The 27522-nt window shown below is 54.0% G+C and overlaps 8 protein-coding genes across 8 annotated transcripts; 5 read left to right on the top strand and 3 right to left on the bottom strand.

The window, feature by feature from the left end:
- Positions 1 to 371: 371 nt before the first annotated feature.
- CORC01_04419 (acetyl-CoA acetyltransferase) lies at positions 372 to 1805 on the top strand (the record flags this gene model as incomplete). The annotated part of the gene is made up of 4 exons (XM_022616066.1): positions 372 to 378; positions 440 to 519; positions 584 to 945; positions 1007 to 1805. The coding sequence occupies 4 exons, from the start codon at positions 372 to 374 to the stop codon at positions 1803 to 1805; spliced, it is 1248 nt and encodes a 415-aa protein (XP_022477374.1).
- A 449-nt stretch (positions 1806 to 2254) lies between these two features.
- On the top strand, positions 2255 to 2464 carry CORC01_04418 (uncharacterized protein; the record flags this gene model as incomplete). Its single annotated transcript, XM_022616065.1, has 1 exon — positions 2255 to 2464. One exon carries the CDS (start codon positions 2255 to 2257, stop codon positions 2462 to 2464), a length of 210 nt encoding a protein of 69 aa, XP_022477373.1.
- Positions 2465 to 6084: 3620 nt separating this feature from the next.
- On the bottom strand, positions 6085 to 8451 carry CORC01_04417 (4 family polyadenylate binding protein; the record flags this gene model as incomplete). Its single annotated transcript, XM_022616064.1, has 2 exons — positions 6085 to 6205; positions 6257 to 8451. 2 exons carry the CDS (start codon positions 8449 to 8451, stop codon positions 6085 to 6087), a joined length of 2316 nt encoding a protein of 771 aa, XP_022477372.1.
- A 2491-nt stretch (positions 8452 to 10942) lies between these two features.
- CORC01_04416 (HECT-domain-containing protein) lies at positions 10943 to 14566 on the top strand (the record flags this gene model as incomplete). Its single annotated transcript, XM_022616063.1, has 2 exons — positions 10943 to 11439; positions 11497 to 14566. The coding sequence occupies 2 exons, from the start codon at positions 10943 to 10945 to the stop codon at positions 14564 to 14566; spliced, it is 3567 nt and encodes a 1188-aa protein (XP_022477371.1).
- Positions 14567 to 14945: 379 nt separating this feature from the next.
- Positions 14946 to 16731, bottom strand: CORC01_04415 (uncharacterized protein; the record flags this gene model as incomplete). The annotated part of the gene is made up of 4 exons (XM_022616062.1): positions 14946 to 15033; positions 15119 to 15444; positions 15554 to 16076; positions 16133 to 16731. 4 exons carry the CDS (start codon positions 16729 to 16731, stop codon positions 14946 to 14948), a joined length of 1536 nt encoding a protein of 511 aa, XP_022477370.1.
- Positions 16732 to 17441: 710 nt separating this feature from the next.
- On the bottom strand, positions 17442 to 18603 carry CORC01_04414 (uncharacterized protein; the record flags this gene model as incomplete). The annotated part of the gene is made up of 3 exons (XM_022616061.1): positions 17442 to 17690; positions 17762 to 17827; positions 18565 to 18603. 3 exons carry the CDS (start codon positions 18601 to 18603, stop codon positions 17442 to 17444), a joined length of 354 nt encoding a protein of 117 aa, XP_022477369.1.
- A 493-nt stretch (positions 18604 to 19096) lies between these two features.
- Positions 19097 to 21895, top strand: CORC01_04413 (glycosyl hydrolase family 92; the record flags this gene model as incomplete). The annotated part of the gene is made up of 6 exons (XM_022616060.1): positions 19097 to 19298; positions 19351 to 19383; positions 19441 to 19545; positions 19600 to 19610; positions 19669 to 20785; positions 20841 to 21895. The coding sequence occupies 6 exons, from the start codon at positions 19097 to 19099 to the stop codon at positions 21893 to 21895; spliced, it is 2523 nt and encodes an 840-aa protein (XP_022477368.1).
- A 952-nt stretch (positions 21896 to 22847) lies between these two features.
- CORC01_04412 (electron transfer flavoprotein-ubiquinone oxidoreductase) lies at positions 22848 to 25096 on the top strand (the record flags this gene model as incomplete). The annotated part of the gene is made up of 3 exons (XM_022616059.1): positions 22848 to 23172; positions 23257 to 24829; positions 24997 to 25096. 3 exons carry the CDS (start codon positions 22848 to 22850, stop codon positions 25094 to 25096), a joined length of 1998 nt encoding a protein of 665 aa, XP_022477367.1.
- Positions 25097 to 27522: the final 2426 nt, after the last annotated feature.

Below are 27522 nucleotides of genomic sequence, written 5' to 3'. Positions count from 1 at the left end.
GGTGAGATACGGATACCTTTCCGTACCTCAGGCAGGGTTAGATCGGGCCCCGGAGTTTGGCAACCAATGCGGTGTGATCGCTGGAATGCCTCGGTCAGTCTTTTGGCAGACTGGCTGACATCAGCCAGCATCGCCCACGGCGCTACTCCGTACCCTGAGCCTTTGTCAGAGACCCGTTTTCTCAACATCCGAGGCTCATTGTCCTATCTGAGATCCGAGACAGACGTACATGTTGCCCGTCGCAGTTCCTCTGCACACTTTGCACAGATATACTTTGCCCACCTACATCTCTCGGCTCAAGTAATTTTTTTCCACCTGTTTAATCCATCTCCATATTCATATTTCGTACTTGAAGCTTCACGTCTATCACAATGGGTGGTAAGTAGCAGCACTCCGCGGCGGTGATCTCGCTTCTCTACTAACTGCGTTGTTCAAACAGCCCTCGAGAGATTGACTCAGCTTGGCGGCCAGTTCTCCGCTGGAGGCAAGGACAAGATCCTCCAGAAGAACGCTGACGATGTAGGTTTCCGCTCGCTCCTCCAGGTGTCACCGAACTTGTTCGCCTAACCACTTCTCCTCGCAGGTCGTCGTCACCGCAGCCCTCCGAACTCCCTTCACCAAGGGTGGCAAGGGTGGTTTCAAGGACACTCAGGCCGCCGACCTGATAGCCGGTACCCTCAAGGCCCTCCTCGACCGCTCCAAGATCGACCCCGCTCTCGTAGAGGATATCGCCGTCGGCACCGTCCTGGCCCCCGGCGGTGGTGCCACTGAGATGCGTGCCGCTGCCATCGTCGCCGGTTTCCCCCAAACCACTGCCGTGCGCACCCTCAACCGCCAGTGCTCTTCGGGTCTGCAGGCCTCCGTGGACATCATCAACGCGATCAAGACTGGCATGATTGAGGTTGGCATCGGCGCCGGCGTTGAGAGCATGTCAACGCAATACGGGTATGTCCCCCCTTCATGCAACATTACCATGGTTCCACTGACTGACCTTATCTCGCTACAGTCCCGCAGCCGTCTCCGAGTTCTCTGAGCTCCTCGAAAACACACCCGAGGCCGCAAACTGCAAGGTCCCTATGGGTGTCCTGTCTGAGAACATGGCCCAGGATCTCGGCATCCCCCGCGTCAAGCAGGACGCTTTCGCCGCCTCCTCTTATGCCAAGGCCACCAAGGCTCAGCAGGAGGGTCTCTTCGACCAGGAGATCACTCCCCTCAAGGTCAAGTGGGAGGACCCCAAGTCGGGCGAGACCAAGGAGATCGTCGTCGACAAGGACGACGGCATCCGCGCCGGCGTCACGGCCGAGTCCCTGGCCAAGATCAAGCCCGCCTTTGCCAAGGACGGCGGTATTCACGCCGGTAACGCCTCCCAGGTGTCCGACGGCGCCGCCGCCGTGCTCTTCATGAAGCGCTCGACCGCCGAGCGTCTCGGTCAGCCCATCCTCGGCAAGTTCGTCTCCGCCGCCATCGTCGGCCTGCCGCCGCTGCTCATGGGCCAGGGCCCGGCCAAGGCCATCCCCGTCGCCAACGCAAAGGCGGGCATCGCCACCGAAGACGTGGACATTTACGAGATCAACGAGGCGTTCGCCTCGCAGTGCCTGTGGAGCGCCGAGCAGCTCGGTATTCCCTTTGAGAAGGTCAACCCCAAGGGCGGCGCCATCGCTTTCGGTCACCCCTTGGGCTGCACCGGCGCGAGACAGATCTCGACACTGCTGTACGAGCTCAAGCGGACGGGCAAGAAGATTGGTAATACGTCCATGTGTATCGGTACCGGCATGGGCATGAGCGCTGTCTGGGTGGCCGAGTAAATGGTGGTGGGTTTTCAAGATTTGATGAAACTTGTATTTTAGTTAGAGCATTGGGCCTGGTTGTATATCAACAGAATGGTTCTGGATTTTAGGCGTATGAAATACGATGGTCTATGATGTCTTCGAATGTTCAGATTTGATGCACTGGGAGATTGGAGTGAGGCTCAGTGTTCCAATAACCGCCATGTCGTCGAAGATATTGTCCTGTCTCGACGCTCGACCTGGTGCCAAGGAAAGGATCGCGCTGCGAGACCATCTCCTACAAGTCAAGACACGAGAAGACGAATCTGATGCGTGCGAAAATCACCCAAACGCATTCCAAGGTGGGTCAATAGCGCGAGGTATCTTCGACGGTGTCCGTACCAAAAAGAAGGCGAGATTCTTCTTTACGACCAGAGTCCAGCTCCAGCCCGCAATGAAAAAACAAAAAGCCTGTCAGACGTCCATCGATGCCCACCCCAACCACGCGCCGAAAGGCAAGACCGCAGCAGGGGACGAGATCATCACCGTTCTCTATACAGTCAACCCCACAAAGGTGGTTAATACCGCCTTCCTTACGGAGGGTACGAGAACAACCAGAGTTCATCACTCTAAGGAATCGAGGATATCCATCATCAACCAGGGTGGGATCTGTAGCTCCTTTAGGGAACCAAGAGTAGGTCGAATACTATAGAAATGATTCTCTGAAGTATTGTCGACATGAAGAAAAAAGAAGAAGAAAAAGATTCTAAAAACGGCGCTGGGAAGACGGCCTTTTATACACTTGAGATTCGGGCTTGGCGGGGCCAAACGTGAAAAGCTGGAACGTGCCCGCGATACTCCGTAGTGAAATTTGAAAATTTTCCTTTGGTGGGGGACATTTGTTCACCTGGAAGGTATCCGTACACGAGGTATGCACACATGGTGATTTTTGTTTTCCATAATTTTGAGGCGAGGGGAGGATACGCGTCTCAGGCCTACGACTTGGGAGGTGCCTGAGATATAGTTTGAGAATGGGATTGTGAAGGTTGTAATTGCGGCTGGATCTGGGCCGGAGCCGAAACGGTCATAGATAGCCAATGTTCTGAAAACTTTAATAGCTATCAGACGTCAGGACTGGAATCTTGGCTCTGCCATATTAACCAAGCCTAATGAAGTGCTTCAACTTCTGGCTCTTCTGGGCGTTGACGATTCCTGACACAGCCTCTCTGAAGCAGTGCCGCAGCCGCTCGCTGCTACTCAAGCTGTTTCGCAACCTCCAAAAGTAATCAGATAGGTTTCGTGGTGTAGTTGGTTATCACGTCAGTCTAACACACTGAAGGTCTCCGGTTCAAGTCCGGGCGAAATCACTATTTTTTTTTGGCAAATGTGGAACGGTTTCCTATCGTGACGTTCGAAGTGAAGTAATGAGCGTCTCTTAAGTTGCCTCAATGTATGTCATCTCTTCATGGTGGCGCTGGCGCCCAGTTGCTTACAATAATCTCATACCCACTACTCGTTTATTCGCATGTAAGCTACGCGCTATTCCTGGCCGCATAGCAGTTCTCTACAGCAGGCCGCGGCTCGTCGGTCGTAACTCCATCTCCGCCTCATCAACATACCCAAGCAAGTATCTTTACGTATTGTGAACTTTCATCCCATCTCCTAGTCGTCCCGTTCCTGAACGGAACTTGCCTTTGCGACCACCCCAACTCACAACCAGCCAGAAATATCATCCCTTTCTCCTCTGGTCTATTATCTTCGTAGAGAACCCTGGACGTTATTCACTGGGTTATCTGATGTTACCTTCCTTTCAGCTACTTTTTATCCCTTAAAATCGGCCTATCAACCTGGATTCCTACACCGCTACTGACCATTACAAGCAATCACTGCCCGCCACCTAATCCGTTCCTGACATAACTGATAAGGGCACTGCCACAAAATACCCACCTACCCACGCATACCTTGCCGCAAAATTTGTTTCGCTCTCACCGCCATCTCAACGCCAATACAGCTTCATTACCAGCTACAAAGCGACAAAAAACAACAAAATGAATGGTTCTCCCCTTCCAGAATCGAACTAGAGACCTTTCGATGACAATGTAACCATTACAGTCGAACGTGATGAACCAACTACACCAAGGGGAGCTTCGAGGACTAGGCCTCGCTCGGTGGTTGCTGTTGCGGAGCGCGCAATTTGACCAAGTGGTCCAGAGCTCCATGCGTGAGATGCGGCCCCCCACTTGACCGACTCCATTCGCCGTAACGGGTACTAATGCTGACGGCTCTCACGAAAACTACATATCATTGCATGTCAGGCCATCAAATGTTGACGTAATAACTATAAATGGATTCTATAAGGTCCATAAGTATGGGAGATTGTTGATTGCTCGAAACGTAGTGCGCTGCTTGTGAACCATTGCGTCGAGTTCTACAGATGTAAAGAGAGTCAATATCCCACACACACGTCGTCTAGATGAGCAGCATTCGATCAACTTCTGATTCGACGATTTAGTCACCACGAACAGGGAACAGGCTTGATATCAAGCGATTCCATGCCTTCTGATATAATAGCCAAGGGATGTTCAAAGGCTCGCCACGATTCGTCTACCGTTGTGGGGAGAGATTCTGCAGGTGGTGCAACCTAACCTCGGAAAGCTGAACATATTTGTATGTTGGGTTCCCCAGAGATCGCTTGAATTAACGAAGAACAGTGGCTAGAAATCAGACTGGCAATCTTTTAGACCTCTCTCTATTATAGGAGCTATCTGACCGGCTGGACAGTCACATTACACGTCTGATCACTAGTAACATTCATTAGGCGTTGGCGATTCAATAATGGCCAGGTGAGGATGAATAAAACTCACTAGCACCTCCCCTGAAAGCATACTGCTCTCGTCGACCTGGTCAGGCAGATCCATCTTGGCCATCAACTTTGTTGACAGAACCTTCATGCCCTCACACTAGCTAAGCAAGCCAACTTGAATCTCGAAGCCCGTATCCAAGGCCATAAGTAAAAGCAGATGCCTGCGAATATTAGGAGAAAGGTCTTGCCAACAGCGCAGCTGCCTGTGTTGAACCCAATATCGATGTGTTGTTGAGATCTACGTGTTTCCTTATATCCTTTCGCGTGAAGGAAGATGTGATACTGAGTCCGCCAAGGGTTACTTTATGTACCTCAAGGCTTTTCATACCCCCAAAGTTGCCATAGCACTGTGCTCTTCCATTAGTCGTTGAAGATGCTTGATGTCTTGATCCCATCATGGCTGTCATGAGCATCAAAATGGTAACCCAAGGCCCTGTAAGAAGTTTGTAAAAAAATCATACTTTCCAGCGCTTCTTTTTCTCATGGAACCTGGCAAGCCGAATTGAGCGTCGCCTCAAGTTTGACTACTTGATTCGATCCCTCCAGAACGAAGGGGACTTTAAACATTGTCGTCTGTAATTGACTCAGACCTGTTCACTACATCACAGTCCAGTTTTCAAAACACATTCGCAGTTGCCTTCCTAAATCACAAAAGAAAGGCTAGAGAAAGCCAGTACAGATTGTACCGCAATAAGGGGCAGAGTGAGAGCTAAATGACACGGCATCTAGAAACAACCGTCAGATAGGATCAGATCATGTGATTGATTGATCGATTTCAAGGAACATCATCATCCCTAACTGTAAACACACCCGGGCTTGGAGATGGAGACAATCAGGGCAACGGCAATGCACAACATCACTTATCGGCAGCAAAGGGACGCCATTTGTTTATGAACTTTCTATTAGGAGATACTTTCTTACCTCCTCAAAACCACTATCTGCCTGTTTGCCTGAAGGAACGAGTACCGTTCTGTGTGGGGTATTGGTGCCATCGCAAGCGAGCGAAGCCAGGCAGCTCGTGCGACTCAAACATACAACCGTAAAACGCCTTCCTGGAAAACCATACTGGGTGGCAAACGACGCATCCCACCGAGCCTTCCTGGCAGATAAGAGAAACAGGGGCCGCCTGTGGTAAGGGTGAACCGCCAGTCTCTCTGCCGACGAAGGCAGTAAAGAAATCTATCCATACATGCAGACCTTGAGAGGATTTGACGACAGGTCCTGCAAAGAGCTGCCTTCGTAGCAAAGCATGTCGTGGAGATCCCTCTGGCGTAAAAAATGCAGTCGATTATGCCGCCTCATTCCAAATAACTTTTCCCAATCCGTGTTGAGCAATGACCTCATGAGCGTTGTCGTTGAATGCTCACTGGTCGTAGAAAGGATGCCCGATAACAAGGGGTATGATGACATAAGGAAATCATGCTCATGACGTTGCGTGAATGTGGAGAAGATGGCTTAAGCCTTGGTCTCCTCTGCCTTCTTCTCGCCCTCCTCGCCACCCTGGGCCTTGATGTACTCTTCGTAGACGCCGAGAGCCTCGTCGACCTTGGCCTTGAGAGCGGACTCCTCCTCGATGCTGCAGAAGGTTAGTGAAAAAGCAGTAGATAGTTCGGGTGTTTCAACTTACAGGTTAACAAGCTCAGTGTTGTCCATCTCGAGAAGCATACCGGTGATCTTTCCAGCAAGCTCGGGCTGGATAGCCTGGATCTTGGGGAAGATGACCTCGCCAAGAATCTGCTTCTGCTGACCGGGGTTACCACCGGCGGCAGCAAGCTGCTGCTGGATAAGGCTGCCGCTGTTGAGTTCCTGGGCGGGAGCTCCACGGCCACCCTGGGGGAAGGGAGCGTTACGGGGAGCATTGGGGTTGGCACCACCGCGGCCGGCGCCGGGCTGGTTACCACTCTGGCGAGCGTTGGGAGGGAAGCCGGGCATACCAGGGCCGGGAATAGGCATTCCCTGGGGAACGGGACCACGGCCACCCTGGGGGCCGCCGCGACCGCCGCCCATGGTAGCCTGCTGCACCTGCTGGATGGCAGCAAGGAACTGCGGGTTACCAGGCTGGGGGTAGGCACCTCCGGGGGGGAACTGGCCAGGCATGCCGTAGACAGGGGGCATCTGCTGGGGAAGACCACCACGTCCGCCCTGCTGGGGGTATCCTCCGGGAAACTGGCCCGGACGGCCGCCCTGAACGGGAGGCATGGCCATGCCGCCCTGGGGGAAGGGCATGCCGCGACCACCCTGGGGGAAGACGGGCTGCTGACCCGCGGCGTAGAAGACGGGGGGTTGCATGTACTGCTGGGGCATACCGGCGGCTGCGGCAGCTTGCTGCATGCGGAGTTGGTTGCGAGCCTGGATACTAGCCTCAAGCTGGCTCTTGCGAACATCCTTGCGCTGAGCAAGAGCGACGTACAGAGGCTTGCCGTTGACCATGCGCTGGTTCATCTCGGCGACGGCCTTGGTGGCATCGTCGGGGTTGCTGAAGCAGACGAAGCCAAAGCCCTTGCTCTTACCGTGGGGCTTCTTGTCCGACTTCTTCTCGGTCTTCTTCTCGGCATCCTCCTTCTCCTCGGTCTTCTCAGCCTCTTCCTTCTCCTCGGCCTTGACCTCCTCTTTCTGGTTCTCCTTGTCCGTCTCCTCAGAGGAATCCTCATCCTCGTTGCCAGAGTCGGTGGCGTTGTCGCGCATCACCTTGGCAGAAGTGATGGGGCCAAAGTCGGCAAACAGCTGGCGCAACTTCTCGTCGTCAACCTCATCGTCGAGGTTCTTGATGTAAAGGTTGACACCCTGGTACTTGTTGGCCTTCTCCATGCGAGCAGCTTCGTAGGACTTGCGCAGCTCCTCCTCGCGCTCGTGCTTCTTCTGCGCTCTGCCAACGTACAAGTCCTGTCCCTTGAAGTCCTTGCCGTTGAGGTCGTCGACAGCCTTGGAAGCAGCCTCATGAGTAGTGAAGTTGACAAAACCAAAGCCGCGGCTCTTGCCCTCCTGGTCGCGGGCGAGCGAGGAAGAGGTGACATCGCCAAAGGCGGCAAAGAGCTCACGGAACTCGTCATCGGTGACTTCGGTGGCGATGTTCTTGACGTAGATGTTGGTGAAGTTGGCCTTCATCTCCTCAAACTTGCTCTGGCGGTCCTTCTTGGGAATGTGGTGGCCAACGTAAACCTTCTTCTCGTTCAAAAGCATGCCGTTAACGTGCTTGATAGCCTGAGAGGCAGCCTCATCGGTCTCGTAGTGAACGAAACCGTAGCCCTTGGAGTTGCCGTTCTCGTCCTGGGCAACCTTGCAGCTCAGGATGTTGCCGAAAGCAGCAAAAGTGTCGTGGAGAGCCTTGTTGTCAATGGCGACGTCGAGGTTCTTGATGAAGACGTTGCCCTGACCAGTCTTACGCAGAGCGGGGTCACGCTGCGACCACATGATGCGGCAGGGACGGCCCTTGATCAGGGTGTAGTTGAGCTCCTCGAGAGCCTTCTCGCCATCGGAGGTAGTGTTGTAGTTCACGTAGGCGTAGCCGAGAGAGCGGCGCGTAACCGCATCACGGCAGACACGAATGGAAGCGACAGAACCAATCTGAGAGAACAGCTCGAAAAGCATAGCCTCGGTGACGGAAGGGTCGAGCTCGCCGACGTAGAGGGAGGCGGAGGCCTGGGGGTGAGGTGCAGCGGAGCTGGGGGTCGGGGCTGAGGCGTCGGCATTCTCGCCCTGAGCGCCAGACTCAACATTGGTGTTGATGGCGGGGGCAGCCTTGGAGTCAGCGCCGTTGAGGGAAGCGTTGCCCAAATCGTTGGCGAGCTGGTCGACAGCGCCGTTGTTGGTAGCGGTAGCCATTGTATCGGTAGTAGAATTGACTAGGGGAAAGGATACTGCAACAGCAAGCACATGTTAGACGCCGATTGAGATGAGCTGCGACCATGAAGGCGGGGTAGGAAGTTGCGAGCCGCACAAGTCGGTCGAAGTGCAGGCTGAGAGAGGGGAGGCGATGTGAGGGGAGAAAGCACATACCAAGTCAAGAAGTCTGACGATCGGTCGTTCGACGGGACCGAGTCGGAATGGTCGGGGGGATAAGAGTGGGAAGAGGAGAAGGCAAGCCTTGTATTGTCGAATGAGGTTATGGCGATGTGTGACGTTTGACCGACACACACGAAGGGCACTTGTTGCAAGATTGACAGACAGGTGCGGAGGTAAAAGCAAGAAATAGAGGCTCGGTGAACGATTCCTCTGGGACTTTCTCGCGATTGAGGAGGAGGGGAATTCCGATATGGAAGTTGGGAATTTTTGATGGGGGATTTTCAAGTTTTTTTTTGAAGTTTTTTTCTGATGAAAAAAGTGAGCGAGACAGAGAACAAGTACGAAGACGTACTCCTTGCCAGACCCTCTTTAGATGTGAAGGGGGTTGTTGATAGGGTTTGTGTGGTTGGTAGGAGGAGAAAAGAAGGAGAGAGGAGAGATTTTTCAATGAATGTGGCTTTCGCGGGATGATTTTTTTTTTTACTGGATCTGCCTACATGCAGTGGAGGGTGGTGCCTTCCCACCACTCGATTTTGGGCTGCTGTAGGCTGTGAGTGTCCCTCCTCGCCTTCCAGATTTTGTCGAGGGGAGGGGTCAGCCCGCGCCAGGAGCAGGGCATGTGCTAGCAAAGTGGGTACATGGTTCCCAAGTCCTGGTCAAGCGGACACTATCGCAATCTGCAGTGACAGGTCACCGATAACAGATAGGAATGCCGGGCCAGCGCCGCCTCAAGTACAAACGTTGAGGTAGCTGGTTTAGTGGAGAAACGTCAGAAAATTCATGCGACCATTTCCAATTCAACAGCGTACCCTGTGACAAAAAATACAAACAAAAAGAAGATTGTTGATCTCCAGGCATCTGAATTTGGCAGAAACAAACAGGTCCAGGCATAATGCGACATGCCACCTTGCCTTGCAACCAACCAGTCACGGCAGACAAAAACGATGAGATAGACATGCCTGGCTGGCTCTGCACTGCGGACTTCGGTGTGCGACAAGACAACGTCAGGGACATTGCTCATTTCCAAAAAGCAAGGGCGATTTCAGACCAAGGGCCGTGGCTGCAATTCCGGTACCAAAATGCGCCTGTCCGTGCCACAAATGCCCCCGAAGCAGGCCGGTACTTCCATCAAATCGTTAGCTGCCGCCTTAGACATAATCTGACGACCCAAAACTGAGAGACCCCAAGAATCAACTAAGAAACTCAAGACACGCGAGACAGCTTGACGAGGCACTCCGCCCCTCGCCCTTTTGCTGGTAAGCATCTATGAATATGCGCGCGCCGGCTTTCTGCTGTATATAGCCCAAGTCTATTAGTCGCGGTCCATCTCCTCCCGGCCCAAGCTTGGTGTCCTGATTAAGAGAACAGACGGTTATCACAGCCCAGACGATTGCTTTTGACGCCAGTGTGTATCTGCGTACTCCGCAAAGAGGCAACTACGCGCATAGAGGCAGGTGGAATCGTCGTGATTTCGTTAGTCTGCAACCACATCGCGCAGCTTCTCCTGAGAAAGAAACGAATACCTTCAATGCTTGTCGCACGAATCTTCAGGCTCTCTACATCAGGCTGCCTTCCTCATATGGGTTCACCTGGCATCCATCCTCACCGACATTTGCGCGAGTAAAGAGACGGCAATCCGAGTCAGCCGTGTCTTGAAAGCATGCCACAATGAACATAGACTTTTGGTCTCTGCGACGCCCGTATAACGAGGCCACTGAGTACAAGCCTGCTTTACCTTTGTGGTTACTGATTCTCATCGGGGTTTGCCTTATATCAGACATGTCATCAAAACTCGCCATCAATATGACCAAATAGCAACAATTAGGTCAACGTCGGTTTGTGTGCTCCTCCCCGGATGCCAGTCACTAGGGTGCCACGGTGCCAGGGGGTGGCACTTTGACGCAACTGCCCCCATCCTCTTATCCGTTCCAGGTTCCTTCGAGCAACTACCTACCTTAGGCAAGGTACCTCACGTTCCTTGCTGTCCCCACAGGGTCTGTAAGCTCGTGCCTGCCCTGCTCGCGTCACATCGGAACCTTCTACAACTTGACGCCGGGGCCAGCTCCAGCTTACCTCATCTCTAGAGTCCAGACCCCCACCAGCCGGTGCCCAAGCCCGTGAACACTCCTCCAGTGACAGTTCGATTACATACACCCCGTCCGAACGTGCTGAAGCTTCTGGAAGTCAACCGCGTTCGCGACATCCTCGCCCTCGCTGCCACTTACACTTCGTTGGTCTGCCATTTCTGCTTTACATGGTACATGCTTGCCATCTTCACTTCTCTCATTAGGCATCGTTTCTCCGAAGAAACATGTTTCCCACCTTCACAGGCAACTCCCGACGCCCCCGGAATGTGAACCTCAGCGGCCAGAACCTCAATCCCTTTGCCGCAACATCATGGACGCCTGTCGCAGGCTCAGGAGCCTCCAAGACCGTCTCCAACGCCCAAGCCGAACGGGCACAAAGACAACAGGATCGAGATAGATTGAGGGCATCCGAAAAGATCCAGAAAACATGGAGGGGCCATAGGGTCCGGAGGCGACTTCGAGATTCCCGCCGTGACGCCTTCGATGCTCTGTACTCGAGCACGTCAGACCTGGGTACACAGCAGAGACTGTCGACGGCCTTGCCACTGCTATTGACAACCTTTCAGACCCGACCCGACGACGTTAGCCGCCTGGTACTTTTCTCGAGAGAGCTTAGTACGACCAACCTCGAGTGCCTTGCTCCCGGCCAACTTCCTGCACCCAGACTTGCACGTCTTGTTCGGATACTTGTGGAGGCTTTAGGCGAACAGACAAAGAAAAGGTTGGTGTCTCTCACACAACGACACTCGATGCCAACTAACAACGGTACTCAAAGCAGTCAAAGCAGCGAGACCCGGCTCTTCCTCAGCCTCCTTACGCACATAATAAGTGTTGCCCCCGATGCGCTCTCGACATCACTCCGACAGTATTACACAGCCCTAGCAGAAATTTGCGGAGTACAAGAAACGGATGCGGCAGCTTTGGAGTCGACTTCAAGAGCTGTCTTTGTGTCGCTCCGAGCTTCATATGCTGACGATTATTTGTTGGCTGCTTACGAGGCATTTGCTCTGTCTTTCTTGACTCGCCACGATCTTTATCTCATTGAGGAGTACTCGCAAGTCATCTCCGAGAACCTCGAATCCGACCGTCTCGCGTCAGCCATCATCAAGATCTATAATAATGGACGGATAAGGGGTGTTGACCGGGAAGGTCGACTTTGGCTTCTTGCACATTTCATTGGTTTACATCAAAAGATCGGCCCGAAAAGCCAGGGGCTTAGGCACCTAGATGCATTACATATACAACTTTCGAGCTTGGCCACGGAAATCAGCTTGAGGCTTTCTGTTCGAGTAGCTGACCCGGCCTCGATGAACATGGACCCCAGCAGCCCGGATGAGTCTTTGATCCGCTCCCTACCTCCATACATCACCAATCAGCTCACGTCCTTGGTCAACAGAGATGGTATTTCGGCGCTTTTGGCTGAGCTCACTATGTTGGTGAACCCCTCTTCTACCCTCAGAAATTCGCTCACATCATCTAGTAATTTTGGCTCTCAGTCCTCCAGTCACGAGTTCCAAAGCGCAAGCTTGCTGTCCGGGTACATCCTGACTCTCCTACGGTGTTTCCCAAGTCAGGGTGATGACATTCGCATGCGCCTTTTCTTAGGAGACGTCAGTTTGGGCCTCGAAAGCTTGCCGACAATCCAGTTTCTTTGGCAGGCAATGAGCCAGACGAGCATCTACAAGCAGATTTTGCAAAACTCGACGTCGGTGCAAGGCCTTTTACGAGACTACTTGTCAAAGTCATCAAAGTCCAGTGACTCGCATGAGCAGGAATGGCGACTGGTCCTTCTATTCCTTGAACTTTACATCTTCATTCTACGCTTGAGCGACGACGAAGACTTCTTCAGTGGCATCTCCCCTGACATAATCAAAGCCGAGGGGCCGACTTCTCGTCTGCGAGCATGCGGACTTTCTCTAGACGAGGTGAAGAACTTGACCATTGTGCTCAAGCACCTGGCCTTCACGCTACATTACAATGCCGCGGACATTCTACAGGGCATCCAACACTCGGAGCCGATCTCGATGACCCAACTTGAGTCTTACTTTGGAAGTGGTGGTAGTACCTCTAGGAGTTCAAAGGAGGCCCGAAGCCAAGGTCCAAGAGCCAATGCGGCTGATACAAGGCTTGACCTCGACAGCCTGCGCAGTATCGTCACCACAGCATTACGACTTTTGTACGAACGAGATTCTCGACGGCCGTTCTTACCCCGAGACCACTGGCTCATGACATCAAAATTCGACATGGAAGGGTTTGTCAGTGCTGTTGTCGCCGAACAAGAGCGACAGAACGAAGTCTCTGACTCTAGTGACGACGAAGACGGCCAGGTTGATGAAGATGCGAATATGGGTGGGCTGCACAGCAGTATTATTCACACCATAGCCGGGCAACGAGTATCACGCCACGCACAAATTGAGAAGCTCCGGGCTCAACAACGGAAAGCACAGAGGGATCGTCTGCTTGCCGTGATAGGACCAAAGCTGGAGATTCTGAGGCACATGCCATTCGTCATTCCATTTGATACCCGTGTCCAGATCTTCCGTCAATTCGTCTATCTTGACAAGCACAAACGGAGGGAGGGCATGGATGCTGATCAGTGGAGAATGACGATGCTGCATAATCCCCTACGCTCTCCCGGCCGTGGTCCGGCTGGGCGACATCATGGCAAGATCAGAAGAGGTCAAGTGTTTCAAGACGCCTTTGAACAATTCTACGAGCTAGGCGAAGGCCTCAAAGAACCCATACAAATCCAATTTGTCGACCAATTTGATACGGTCGAAGCTGGTATCGACGGTGGTGGAGTCACCAAAGAGTTCCTTACAAGCGTGACGACAGAAGCGTTCGGGCCAAGGAATGGTATTTCGCTTTTCACAGCCAACAGCAAGGGGCTTTTATATCCCAACCCGACTGCGATGGACGAGCTCAGACAGGTATTGAAACGAGCCCAAGTTCCAGAACGCACAGCCGAATGGCAAGATCAAGTACAGGGTCTACTGCGCCAGTTCGAGTTCCTCGGTCGGATCGTAGGCAAGTGTATGTACGAAGGAATCTTGGTCGACATTGCATTTGCTGGCTTCTTCCTCTTGAAATGGATCTCGGGTCAGACTGGTGACAACAGCTACCGGGGCAACGTGAACGACCTAAGGGACCTGGATGAGGAGTTGTACCAGGGCATGCTGCGCCTCAAAAACCACAACGGAGACGTTGTGGATTGGGCATTGGACTTCACGCTTAATGATCTGGTGTCTTTGCCAGGGGAACCTGTGCGCACTGTCACTCGAAATCTGATCCCCAATGGCGAAAACGTTACCGTTACCAACGACAACCGCCTCCTCTACATATCCTACGTTGCCCGTCACCGTCTTGTCGCCCAACCGGCGCTGCAAACGGCCGCGTTCCTCCGAGGTCTTCGCTCGATCATCGCGCCTGCGTGGCTTTCGATGTTCAACCAGAACGAGTTGCAACGTCTCGTGGGCGGCGACAGCTCCGAAATCGATATTGAAGATCTGCGTCAGAATACGGTCTACTCAGGCCTATACGAGGTTGGGGACGATGGACTAGAGCACACCACCGTGCAGTTGTTCTGGAAAGTCATGGCCAACTTCTCTGATCGGGAGCGGCGAGACGTGCTCAAGTACGTGACAAGCACGCCACGGGCACCTTTGCTGGGCTTCTCACAGCTGAGTCCGCGGTTTAGTATCAGAGATGGAGGAGAGGATCAGGAAAGACTGCCAAGCACCAGCACATGCGTCAACTTGCTCAAGTTGCCGCGCTACAAGGATCGAGAGACTCTCAGAAAGAAGCTGCTTTATGCGGTTTCTTCCGGAGCCGGGTTCGATCTCAGCTAAGCGAACTGCGCTACCTACAGTAGCAGGACTGGCCATTCATGACATTATGACGTAAGATCGAGCGGACCACCAGTATTCAAATGCAAATGTATTATTCCATTGCTATACCAAATTTTGTGTTGCAGCCTGCAGACGGATAACTCTGCTCAACGCGAAGATGTGATTGCGTAGAGTAGGGTTTCGGTAGGAGAATGGCAGTGGAAATGAGATTGACCTTGGATGGCATTGTATGTAGCATCTCCTCATCTAATTCATAAGCTAGAGTATGTATATCTAATGGCCATGCCTAAATGGGAATAAATTGAGAGGTATCGTTTAGGGACCGACGCGTAAGTTGACAATACCATGGCTAGTAGGACATATGCTGCAGTCGGCCACTCTACTGATAACTCCTCCTCAGCAAATGCGGCTTCCTCTCCCTAAGATCCAGCATCATTTGTCCGAACAGACCATTGGCCCAGGCGAACCTGCAAAAAGGTGTTAGTAAGGCCAGTCCAGCGCGCAGTATGCATGCTATGACTGTTAGGGAATTGGTCACCGGGAACAACTTACCAAGGTCGGGTGAACTTGGAGGCGTCATGGCTGTTCACGGACTCGTGAATGAGGCCGAGGCGGTTCGTCGAGCTGACGAGCTGGCGCAAGCCGCTGGAGATCTCCTCGTCGTCGTCCGAGGTCATGAGCTGCGCGATCAGGGCCATGGGCCAGGCGTTTCCGGGACCGACGTGCGGGCCGCCCGTGGCGTTGAGGACAGAGCCGCGCATCTGGTACGGGTTCGAGGTGGAGAGTACGAAGCGGCGAGTATTTTGGTAAATTGGGTCAGAGGCGGAGAGGTAGCCGTAGTGGGGTGCCGAGAGGAGGGAGGGGATGTTGGCGTCATCCTGGGTTTATGCGTATTAGATAAATGAGACGCAGGAGATGCCCGAAAAGAAGGATGTTTTGATTTTATGGTGTAAGCGTAGGAAGGAAGAGAAAAGATTTGGGACGAACCATGATATTGTAACTGCCGAAGCCGTCGACCTCGTACGAGTAAATCTCGCCAAACTTAGGATGCGTCATCTTCCCGTGCGCCTCGATGCCCTCGCGAACGACCTTGGCGGACTCCCTCATGCGCTCGGCGAGGCCGACGTCGATACCGTCCATGATCGCGGCGCACGAAGTGAGGTACCGCGCGAACATCATATTGGCCGGCACGAAGAGCTGGTAGATGCAGCTATCGTCGCTGGGACGGAAGAAGCTGCGAATCATGCCGGTGCCGCCCTGGGTCGGGGCGCCGTTGCCGCCGTTGGAGAGCGTCTCTGATGCAGTGACGGCGCGGCGCTCGAAGAGGGCCGGGGAGGGGTTTAAGGTGCCGTCTGCTGCGTAGGTACCGGTGCGCAGGGCGTCTGTGGTGTTGAGGAGGACGGCGACGGCCTTGGACCAGTTGAAGCGGGCGAAGAAGTTCTTGTCGGCGGTGGCGGCGTGGTAGTCGTGGGAGAGCTGGAGGAAGGCGGCGAGGGAGTCCAGCTCGTATCTAAAACGTCTTAGAGCGCTTACGATCCTGAGGGACAGACAAAAGGTTCTACATACTTGCACTCGAAGAAAGAGTAAGTCGGGTACTGTGGTGAGATGTGATCCGTCGCGCCGCCGGCCTCGTTGTCTGCCGGGGCTATTTCAGATTCTTCTGGCGGTTGGAAGGCATTGCAGTGAGGTGCAAAGCGAACATAGCGAGCCTGCAGGTTGATAGCGCCGCGATATAGAGCCGCGAGAGAGCCTGCCGAGGAGTTGCGTGTAAGCAGAGAGCGATAGCTCTGCAGCTGGTTACTGCTATCCCTGAGCCACTCCGCGTTGATGTCGCCGGTAATGATGAAGCTGAGCTCCTCATCTTCGTCGTCTTCGGCAACACCGGTCCAAGCGACGGTGGTATCGAGGGTGTTGGGAAAGGTGTTCTCGAAGAGACGGTAGAGGTCAGGGTCTTTGACGAGGGTCTTCATCTCAGTGATGGTCTTCTCGACCTCTGGATAGCTAGCCGTGCGGCATTCTGGCGGGGGACGCTGGTAGGCGAGCTTATGGACGCCCTCGGAGAAGGGCTCGTGAGGTGTTGCTGCGTAGTAGGTGAAGTGAGGACAGTCGGGTCTGAGATTCGCTGCCGCCAGGCCGGCGAAGGCGAGGCTGTACAGGAGGGCCATGATGACTCTAGAGATATTTCCAATGAGGCTACGGTCACGGCCGCAAGACGTCGCGATGTCTAGACCGCAGCGGACAGGGCATGATTGTGAAGTAGCCGAGGGGGAATGGTCAAGTGCCTGACCTCATGTTCCTCTGATCCCAGGATGAACTATAGTTCGCGTGGCCTTGGATGATGAGCGGGGAAAGCAATCAAGAGATGCGGGGGAGGGAACGTTGTAAATGGAGATTAATAAGAACGTTGCGGTATTGCCAGGGGAATATGAAATGGTGTCGTTCTGCTTGTTAGTGTGTCCACAGCATGCCGCCAATCCGTCAGAGTTGGTGACGATAATGAGGTAGACCAGGGCGAAGAAGATATACTGCGTTGATTGAAGAACTCGCCGGGAAAGTCAGTTCGTGGGAAACCAACGGGCTGCCACGACATTTTAGCATCGGGCAGCCCAGACAACCCACAAAGTTTAGGCCACGAATTGTGTTTGGAATGTGCCGGTGAGCTTCAGGAGGCAGCGGGAATAGATAGGTATGGACTGGCTCTCAAACGCTGATGGGGACCCTGACGCTTGTTGACAGACAAGGGTTGCCCCCGACTCAAGCTTCCAGCATTGCCAGTGGGAGGAGCAAGTGCGAATCGAGGCGGTTGGAGCCAGGATGGGAGCAGGGTTCTCCGCCTTGATGCAGCTGCTGGATCTCCAGCTAAGAAACGGCAATGTTAGCCCAACGGCAGCCACTCGGCTATGCACATCGTGTCGGCGAGGGAGTCTCCCCTGATGGGCCCTGATGGGTCGATGAAGGATGCATCGAATTGGATGGGTGGGTGGAGGAGGTCCACCGCGCTGTCGGACCAGATTGCTCGAATAGAGCTTGCGGTGAGGACGTTTTCCAGAAGCTTTTTGGTTGGACTGCGTCTGAATGGCTTCTGGTGGAACTGAGCGGGGAGGGAGTCCGCTTGGACTTTCCTCTGGAAACCAGAGCCAAGTCAGCATGATCTATGCTCAGCTTTTGAGATAAGGTAGTCGCAGCATATGTGACGAGGCCGGCAGAAGATGGGCTTTGCGCGATAATGGACATGGCCGTTACAGAATCTCGGACGTGTATCTGGGTCAAGGAGCGTCAGTGTGAGAATTATTTTGGGTAGTACGGAGTAGACAAGGTAGGAATACGACAAGTCCAACGGTGCGAGGGAGGAAGGAACACACCAGAGCACGTGGCTCTTTGTCTTGGAGAAGGAGTGCTGGTTGGATACGAACGGATACCTCTGGTGGTGTTAGAAATAAATGACTTGATAACGGCTGGCTCGGCGACTCGGCACCAAGTGCACTAACATTTAACCTTATTTGTGACGACCGAGCTGGTTACTGCAATGCGGCCACCATCAGATCAGACCTGCTGCGCGGCACATGTTTTCGGGACGGAAGCCGACCTGTTGCTCCCAGCTCTAGCCACACTGGGACCTTGGAGTTGAAATTCCGCGTCTAAATGGGTGCCAAGCCGGTATCGCCATCTCGTGAAATAGCCGGCCAACTGCAGGTTATTCGACCACATCCAGATCCGTCCCATCGCGTCAATTGGTGGCCGCAGCTACCCAATGGCGTCGGCAAGGGTACCGTTTCGGGCTGGCGGCGAGCAGAGCGAGATAGTTCAGGAGGCAGATAGACGTGGAGTATCCGTAAAGTTTCCGTAGAAAAACAGAATCCTTGTTGTTCCCCATCCATCCCTCCCAGCGGGGATTTGGAGGCTTCCTCAGTTACTTAACAAGGACTGCCTGCCCGTATCTCTCTCAACACGCATCCTGTTACCCTTTCCGCGGCATGCGCCTTGAAGCTCGAACTTACCAGTTCGAATCGCATCATTATCGTTTGCACTTGCTGCATGATTCCGTTTTGAACCGAAGGGACGGAGCGAAGCACGAGCTGCCGAGACTTGCCTTACTTCCGACTTCAGCTGAAGGACTTCCCGGCCTTGATTGCACGCACATCAAGCAATACGCATCCATCCCAGTCAAGCTCAAGTAGCTAGCTACGTCAGGCCGGAGGCACACGCTATTGCTTCGTTGGAAACATCCCACGTATGCGGCTGACTTCTTCATTTTCAACCTCTATAATCAACAAGCTGCATTCTTCTAGTACGGCGTAACTCGGACAGCCCTTGCAGACTTCTACTGAGATCGCCAGGTTCTTTTTCTTTTTAACAACACGTCCGTATGACTGCTTAGGCAGATCCGCCATCTCGGCGATCTCGTCATCGTCCAGCCCTGCAAGCCTTCTGATGGGCAGAAGTTCTGTTTGTCTAACTCATTTCTTAATCTGAGGGCACTTGATTGTTGACCCGCGATACTCGAGTGGTCCACAATAACCCCAGCCTAGAATGGCCGTCCTCGTTCCAGCCATCGGTCTATCCCGACCTCTTCGACTGGCAGTGTTCGCTGCTGTCGTCGTCTGCCTGGTCCTCTGGTGGCCTCTCTCAGAGACCGGCGGCCTAACCAACCTCGTCATCACCAAACAAGGTTCCAAAGCACAACGAGCCGTACTGGAATACATTAATCCGTTAATTGGAACTACCAATGGAGGTCAGTTCGTTTGCTCAATATACTTGATGGTATCCAGCTGACCAAATCTCAGGTCATGTGTTTCCTGGCGCATCATTGCCATACGGTAAATGATACATCATTTTCGGTCACGAGAGATCCCCTTTCTGATGTTCTTCGGTAGGAATGGCCAAGGCCTGCGCGGACACGGACTCTAGAGCCGAGAACGCGGCTGGCTGGGTATCTGATAACTCCAAGATAACCGGGTTCTCTCATTTGCATGATTCTGGTAAGTCTTCCTAATATCTATTGACTTGATTCTAATCCTAACGAATCCGGACAGGAACTGGGGGTGTAAGAAGCTCTGATTCCATCATCCAACCGCACAATGTCTTGCTCACAAGTCGCACAGTCATCATCTCTAGGCAATTTCCCTCTGTTCCCTCATCCCGGCTGCCCCAACGATGATTACCTGGCCTGCAACTTCACGACGGAATCAAGAAGCCTTTTTCGCGTGAATGACTCTGTTGTGGCCCGTCCAGGCTACTTTTCTGTCAACCTTACCAACACTGTCGGTGCAGAGATGACGGCCAGTGAGCGAACAACTCTTTTCCGCTTCAACTTCTCACCAAACAACACCGTATCCTACGAAAACGCCGCTGATCTCAACATCGTTGAAGTCGTGAGCAGCCCGTTGATTCTTATTGACCTCACGGACATTGCCCAGAGCAGATCTAGCGGGGGCATCCAAGTGTATGAGTCTGGCCGTGTCATTGGCGAAGGCACTTTCAGACCTTCATTTGGTCAAGATAGCTACAGGGCATTCTTCTGCGCCGACTTTCGGGGCGCTCCGATACGAAAATCTGGTGTTTTTGAGGGCGACGACCCACGCGATACGGACAAGTACCTTGCGGAGTTTACTCGCGGCATTCACAACCCCACCGGTGCCGCTGGCGCGTGGCTGCAGTTCGATCGTCCTACGAATAACCAAATCCTTGCCAGAGTCGGCCTCTCTTTTATCTCTGTCAAAAAAGCTTGCAAAAATGCAGAGAACGATATCCCCAATTTCGACTTTGACGGCACTGTGCGTGCTGCGGAATCAATTTGGGCCGACAAGCTCTCAGCGGTTGATGTTAGCACAGAAGGCGTCAGTGAAGACATCAAGACTGTATTTTGGTCGGGTCTGTATCGAAGTCTGCTGTCACCGCAGAACTACACTGGCGAGAACCCGTTATGGGAGTCGTCTGAACCGTACTTCGACTCGTTCTACTGCATTTGGGACTCTTTTCGAGCCCAGCATCCACTACTGACTATTATAGACCCAGAAGCTCAAACACAGATGGTTCGAACACTGGTGGATATATTCAGATTTGTTGGAAAGCTTCCGGACTGCAGAATGTCATTCTGCAAGGGGTTCAGCCAAGGAGGCTCGAACGCGGATATCGTGATTGCAGATGCGTATTTGAAAAATATTACCAATGGGGTTGACTGGAAGACCGCATACGAGGCCGTGGTTTCTGATGCCGAAGGTACGTAGTTGCGATGACGATGATGACGAACAAATCTCTAACTCAAAGCTTGCAGTGGCGCCGCAGCATTTTGGCGTAGAAGGCCGCGGTAATCTGCAAAGCTGGTTCGGTTTGGGATACATTGCAGAGGACCATATGGACCGAGTATCGACGGGTCCGCATAGCAGGTCCGTTTCTCGGACCGTCGAGTACGCCTACGACGATTTTTGTATCGCCGAAATGGCCCAAGGACTTGGCCACAAGGAAGACTTTGAAAAATACATGCAGCGCAGCGCCAACTGGCAGAACCTCTGGAATCCGGCCCAAGAAGACATTATCCAAGACAAGGACAATCAGGAGGTGGGGCGGACAAAGTACACGGGGTTTCTGATGCCGAAGTTGATGAATGGCTCGTTTACGTACCAGAACACGCGCATCTGTTCGCCCAACACTGAACAGCATCTCTGCTACTTCGATACGGCACAGGCGACATACGAGGGCTCACCCTGGCTGTACTCGTTCTTTGCACCGCAGGATATGGCAACCTTGATCAATCTAATGGGAGGTCGGGATGCGTTTGTCGACAGGCTCGAATACTACCACGGCGGCAACATCGTCTACATGGGCAATGAACAGGCATTCCTTACCGTGTTCCAGTTCCATTACGCGGGTAGACCCGGCCTCAGCTCCCGCACCACACGGAGCTACATTCCTTCACAGTTCAACGCCACGATCAATGGCATCCCGGGCAATGATGACTGCGCCATGGGGGCTTTCAGCGCGCTTGCCATGATGGGGTTCTTCCCCGTCGCGGGGCAGGACGTGTACCTCGTCATACCGCCCTTCTTCCCCGAGGTGCGGCTTAAGAGCCGGGGGGCCAAGCCCGCTGTTATCCGAAAGGTCGCAAAGGATGACAGAGAGCTCGCCGAGGGCATATACATACAGAGCGCCACTCTGAACGGAAGACCATACACAAAGAATTGGATAAATCACGAATTCTTCTACGAGGGCGGTGTATTGGAACTCACTGTCGGCTCGAAGGAGAGCAACTGGGGCACTAGAGAGGAGGATGTGCCACCCAGCTATGCAGCGACACCAAAAAAGGTAGCGCCAACCCGAACCCAGGGTTGATGGCGCTTGAAGGCGTACAAACAGAACAGCATTGTTAAATGTGTCATATGGATCATGGATGGTTTCCTCCAGTAATTATATAGGATAGTACAGAGTACATGTACTTAAGTGCACACACAAACGCCGGACTCCTGAGTCGCAGGTGCTGTCCAGAAATCCAGTGTCATTCTCTTTGCTGAGCGCGCACTCGGCCAAAATGAAGGCTACGCCGACGGCCTCAGCTCCCCCTTGCTGCCGAAACGACATTGGAGGGACCCAGCTCACATTAGAAATTTGGCGCCGGTGATTGGACGGTTGCGGCTCGATGCTCCAGACGTTAAACTCTTTGCAGCGGTTGACCATTAGTAGACCCCCTGGGAGTCATTCGGCTTCTCCCGGTCACTGGTACGCAGGTACCTTTCAGCTGTAAAAAGAACATCTACGGATACCAAGAGTCTACCTTCGGGTTGGGTGGCCCTTTGCTGTCTGGCAGAAGTACTGACCGAGTCCAAGCACAACGACCGGTTTCTCTCGGCTATCACCACCAGGGCCCGAGCTGGTGGGCGGCAGTACTCAACATCTTGACCACCGCTCGCACTATTACGTAGTAGAGACGGGGAGAAACGAAGCTCGTCGAGATCCCCAGTGTCTGCTGCAAAGGATCCGCCGCTGCCTTTTCCCCTCTCTAATCCTCCAGGTCCCGCTAGAACTTTGAATCGCACCACTTCCAATTGACGAACCATAAAGACCGCAGCTGGAGGAAGAAACACCAATTGCGCCCACCTCACTAGCTTTCCTCGGCTTCTTTCTCAAAGCGCAAAGCACCCAACAGAACGGAGCGAACCCACGCCGACTTGGACGTGCCTCGCGGTAGTCCGGTTCTTTAGAGACGAACACACACCTCTCCTACCTATAACACGATCACGTACATGACACACACGCGCGCTCGCCCGCCCGCATCTCCATAGCCAAGATGAGCAGCTCGGCTTCACCTCTCGCGAGGAGTCTGCAGCGCAGCACGCGCAACCTCTCAAGGTGTCGATTCCGGTCTACACGTCCCGCCCAAGCAGGACTCGCCACCACCGCCACCACCACCGCCAGTTCAACAACCTCTTCCAGAACCACGATTGGCAGGATACCTTCTACACGGGGCTCTGCCGGCGTTACCATCTTCAAGCCCCTGGGCGCACGCACTTTCACAACAAGCAGAAGACGACGAAGCAACGAGGACGAGGGGTTTGACCCGGCAACGATTGAGCGTGAATCTGATGAGGTCGATGTTGTCATTGTAGGCGGCGGTACGGAACGAGCCCACCCCTGCACTCCTTTTCTGTTTCTATTCTGCTTAGAACCCCCTTGAGCTGACAATATTCAACCTTCAGGCCCCGCCGGTCTCAGCGCCGCAATCCGACTCAAGCAGCTCGCCAACGAAGCCGGCAATGAAGACTTTCGCGTCCTCCTCCTCGAAAAGGCCGGCGAGATGGGTGCGCACATCCTCTCGGGCGCCGTCATCCAGCCGACGGCCATTGACGAGCTGATCCCGGACTGGCTGTCCGAGGACAACCCGGACCGTTTCGAGTACGCCACGCCAGCCGGCGGCGACCGCATGCGCTTCCTTACAAAGACGGCCGCGATCCCCCTCCCGACCCCGCCGCAGATGCACAACGACGGCAACTATATTGTCTCGCTGAACCAGTTTACCAAATGGCTGGGCGACCGCGCCGAGGAGCTCGGCGTCGAGGTCTACCCTGGTTTCGCCGCCTCTGAGGTGCTGTACAACGAGGTTGACGGCAGCGTAAAGGGCGTCGCAACAAATGACCTCGGCGTGGGCCGCGACGGGAAGCCCAAGGAGGCGTTTGAGCGCGGCATGGAGTTTCACGCGCGCTGCACGCTCTTCGCCGAGGGATGCCACGGCAGCCTGAGCAAGCAGGTCATTAAAAAGTTTGACCTGCGCCGCGACAGCCAGCACCAGACGTACGCGCTCGGCATCAAGGAGGTGTGGGAGGTGCAGCCGGAAAAGTTCCAGCGGGGTTCCATCACGCACTCGATGGGTTACCCGCTGTCCAAGGACCTCTACGGCGGCGGCTGGATGTACCACTTTGGCGATAATCTCGTGAGCATCGGCCTCGTCGTCGCGCTCGACTACGAGAACCCCTGGGTCTCGCCCTACGGCGAGTTCCAGAAGATGAAGCACCATCCCATGTACAAGGAGGTTCTCGAGGGCGGAAAGTGCCTCACGTACGGGGCGCGCGCCCTCATCGAGGGCGGGTTCCAGTCCATCCCCAAGTGCGCTTTCCCCGGCGGCGCGCTCATTGGCGACTCGGCGGGCTTCGTTAACCTGCCCAAGATCAAGGGCACGCACAACGCCATGAAGTCGGGCATGCTCGCCGCCGAGGCCGCCTTCGCCGCGCTCTCCCCGTCTAGCAGTAGCGCGCCGGCAGAGGAGGGAGAGGGAGAGGAAGCCGAGGAAAAGGAGCGGGACACGGTCTTCCTCTACGACTATGAGGACAAGCTCCGCGAATCCTCAATCTGGAAAGAACTCAAAGAGGTACGCAACTTCCGGCCATCCTTCCACACCCCGCTGGGCCTGTACGGCGGCATCGCCTACTCCGGCCTCGAAGCGTACGTCCTCAAGGGCCGGGTCCCCTGGACGCTGAAGCACAAGACACCGGACCACGCGGCCACGGGCGCGGCAGACAAGTTTTCCAAGATTGAATACGCAAAGCCGGACGGCAAGATCTCGTTTGACATCCTCACGAGCGTCAGCCGCACGGGCACGAACCACGAGGAGGACCAGCCGGTGCACCTGCAGGTCAAGGACTGGGAGAAACACACGCGCGAGACGTGGCCCAAGTTCAAGGGCGTCGAGAACCGGTTCTGTCCTGCGGGCGTGTACGAGTATGTCGAAGACGATACCAAGGAGCTCGGGGTGAGGTTCCAGATTAACGCGCAAAAGTAAGTTTTATTTTTCTCCCCTCCCCCTCGTCACCTTGCCAAATCAATTTTCTTGTCACGTTGCCATGTCCCACCCACCTTTGCTGGTCTTTGGGAAGCAGCGGAGAAAATCGGTGTGATTATGAGAGTGATGAGAGAACTGTTAAACTGACTCGAACCGTGTACAGCTGCATCCACTGTAAGACGTGCGACATCAAGGCGCCGAACCAAGACATCAACTGGCAGGTCCCGCAGGGCGGAGAGGGTCCCAAGTACTACATGTCATAGACTATGAGATGATGACTTTTATCCATCAGCGTCCTCCTGGCTGGAATATCTGATGCAGGGAGATCTTGTTGTCTCTTCTGTCGTCTGTTCTGAACGAGTTCAAAGCCGTCATGGCCCTCATCAGGCCAAACAAAAACTGTAAATGGATACTCATACGGCATGCCAAAGACGGTGGTACGAAAATGGCTAGGCATGCAAGGGGGGGTTAGGATATGCTATGAACACCTAGAGGCCCCGAATAGAATGCTGGTGTCAATGGTTGTGGTACCGGGATGGTAGCATGTATAGTTGTAGAAACACCATGGCGCGCAAAACAAGCAAAGGCAGAATATCATGACAAAGAAACTCGAGGATGCCATGTGATTGCGCAGAGACCATTCATAACCCAAAAAAAGCAGCAGCGGCAGAAGTGAGTACCGGCCGTGGCAGCCACATCGGCAAAGACGACGCAGCGATACCCTTACTCCCTATTGTGTGAATGACGACACGCGATTTCCCATCTAGGCCGGTGGGCATATCAGACGAATGCCCGACACTCTCAGTCTGCATGATGAAGAGTTCTGGAAGAAGGCCGAAGTCAAGGGGTCCCGACTCTTGCGACGTCGTTCGGCTCGTGATTGACCACCGATGGATGGATGGATGGATTGGTGAATGGATTTAGAGGGACTGGGAAGGTGGAGGGAGGGGCCCGTTAAATCAAGCCGACACACATAGCGAGAAAGAAAAGAGTCCCGTCCCTGCAGAGCGTGCATTACCCTCTTGCAAGTTGCGACTGCGACGAGTGCCACCCGGTCGGAGGTAAACCTCTACTTTGGGCGGAATGGAGGAACGACATCGGAGACACCAAGGGTGCGACGCGACTTGCGAGACAATTGTGGTTCATGGACTCCATGCGTTGAGCGAGGCTGGAACGGAACACATTAAAAGAGTGAAGAATGCGGGCTCAGGCCGTCTCAGTGGCCAGAGTATCCGTACAGCATCAGTTGGACAAGTGCGCACTTTGATCTCGTCGGCTCGCGTGCGCCGCGTGCCAGCTCATCGAGTCGTGCAGCTCTTTGGGTTTGTTTGGTTGTTATCGTACGGAGTACGGATAGTCAGTCACTGCGCAAAGCGAAAGCGAATTGGCAGTGCCATGGGCAGCCAAACCTTGGGCGTCGCGATGGAGGCAGGAATGGGATACAGCATGCTGCGTGACGGAGGCTGAACCACCTCCATGTTCCAACGAGGCTGTCGGATTTTGGAGTTTGATGTTTGAGGTCTCATGAGTCGCAGTGCGGATGGAGCATTCGTAGGGCCCGCAAGGCCGAGATGCGGCCTTTAAGCCGCATAGAGAAGCAAGCGACGTATGGAAAAAAAGAAAACTTGGCCTGAGGTTTTTGGCTCGCACATGCATGAGTCGCGAGAGCAAAGCCCAAGACCTGGACGTGTACCTCGACCTCGGAAGGGATCCCGAGGTACTTGAGGGTGCACGGACCATTGCCACAGTCCCGCGAGAGACCCAGTAACTGATACCTGGCTATAAGATTGCAATAAAATTTGCATCTGTATTGTTGGTGCAAGCGCCCTTTCTCTGCGTCGATGGCAAAGCAACGCCCATGCATGCGTGGGCTAGGCAAAGTCGAGAAAAAAGGCACGAGTCGAGCTGAAGGGACTGCCATGGGAGAGCGAACTTACAGCACAGGTAGTGTGGGTTTGTTTGGGAGGGCGTTGGCGGATGTCGACAAAGTTTTTCATCGAGCGAGAGTTCGGGTTCCAGAGATTCTCCAGTAATGGCCCGCGGCGTGGCAAGGCTCGCGTACCCAATACGCGCCATTCTTGTTGCGGGGGCCTGGGGGGGAGGCGGGCGACAAACACGCCCCAGACTGGCAGAGACCCAGCCTTTTTCCCCCCAATCCCTTTTCCGTCTCGCCCTTGCCATGGCTGGCACTGGCCGATTGGAACCGGTCTGAAGTCAATGACTCACACCTCGCAAACCGCCTGTTTGCTGCCACGGCCCATAAATTCCTGCCAACAGACCGCGGATGCCCGAAAGCAGTGCAGACGCCATTGACAAAAAAAAAAAGTTGCTGTTTTCGCGTTCCTCGTGGTCATGGCCGTCCCTTTTTTGTTGTTCGGTCCCCGCGTTGTGTCGTGTTCTCGCGTCCGGGCGACATGCTGACAACGTGGTCTGGTGATCCTTCTGACAGGTTTGACGGCGAGGCCGTTCGCTGATGTTGCTGTTCTTGCCGCTGCCGCCGTTTTGCACTGACAGAGCTCGTGTCGGAGTTGATCGTCAGTGAGGCCATCAAAAGTAGGGGGTATGCTCAGCGTTTCAGAGCGCTAGCGTGTGGTTGGAGACTGAGGGAAGAGGGTTAGAAAAGGGAAAAGGTCCCCTCCGATTGCTGGGGCAGGAGGGTGGAAGAAATCATAAAAAGGGGGGAGGGAAG

This window comes from Colletotrichum orchidophilum, assembly GCF_001831195.1.
Source record: "Colletotrichum orchidophilum strain IMI 309357 chromosome Unknown Scaffold_29.1, whole genome shotgun sequence".
NCBI lineage: Eukaryota > Fungi > Ascomycota > Sordariomycetes > Glomerellales > Glomerellaceae > Colletotrichum > Colletotrichum orchidophilum.
Note: the sequence above shows the minus strand (reverse complement) of the source record. Positions and strands in the feature narration are given on the sequence as shown.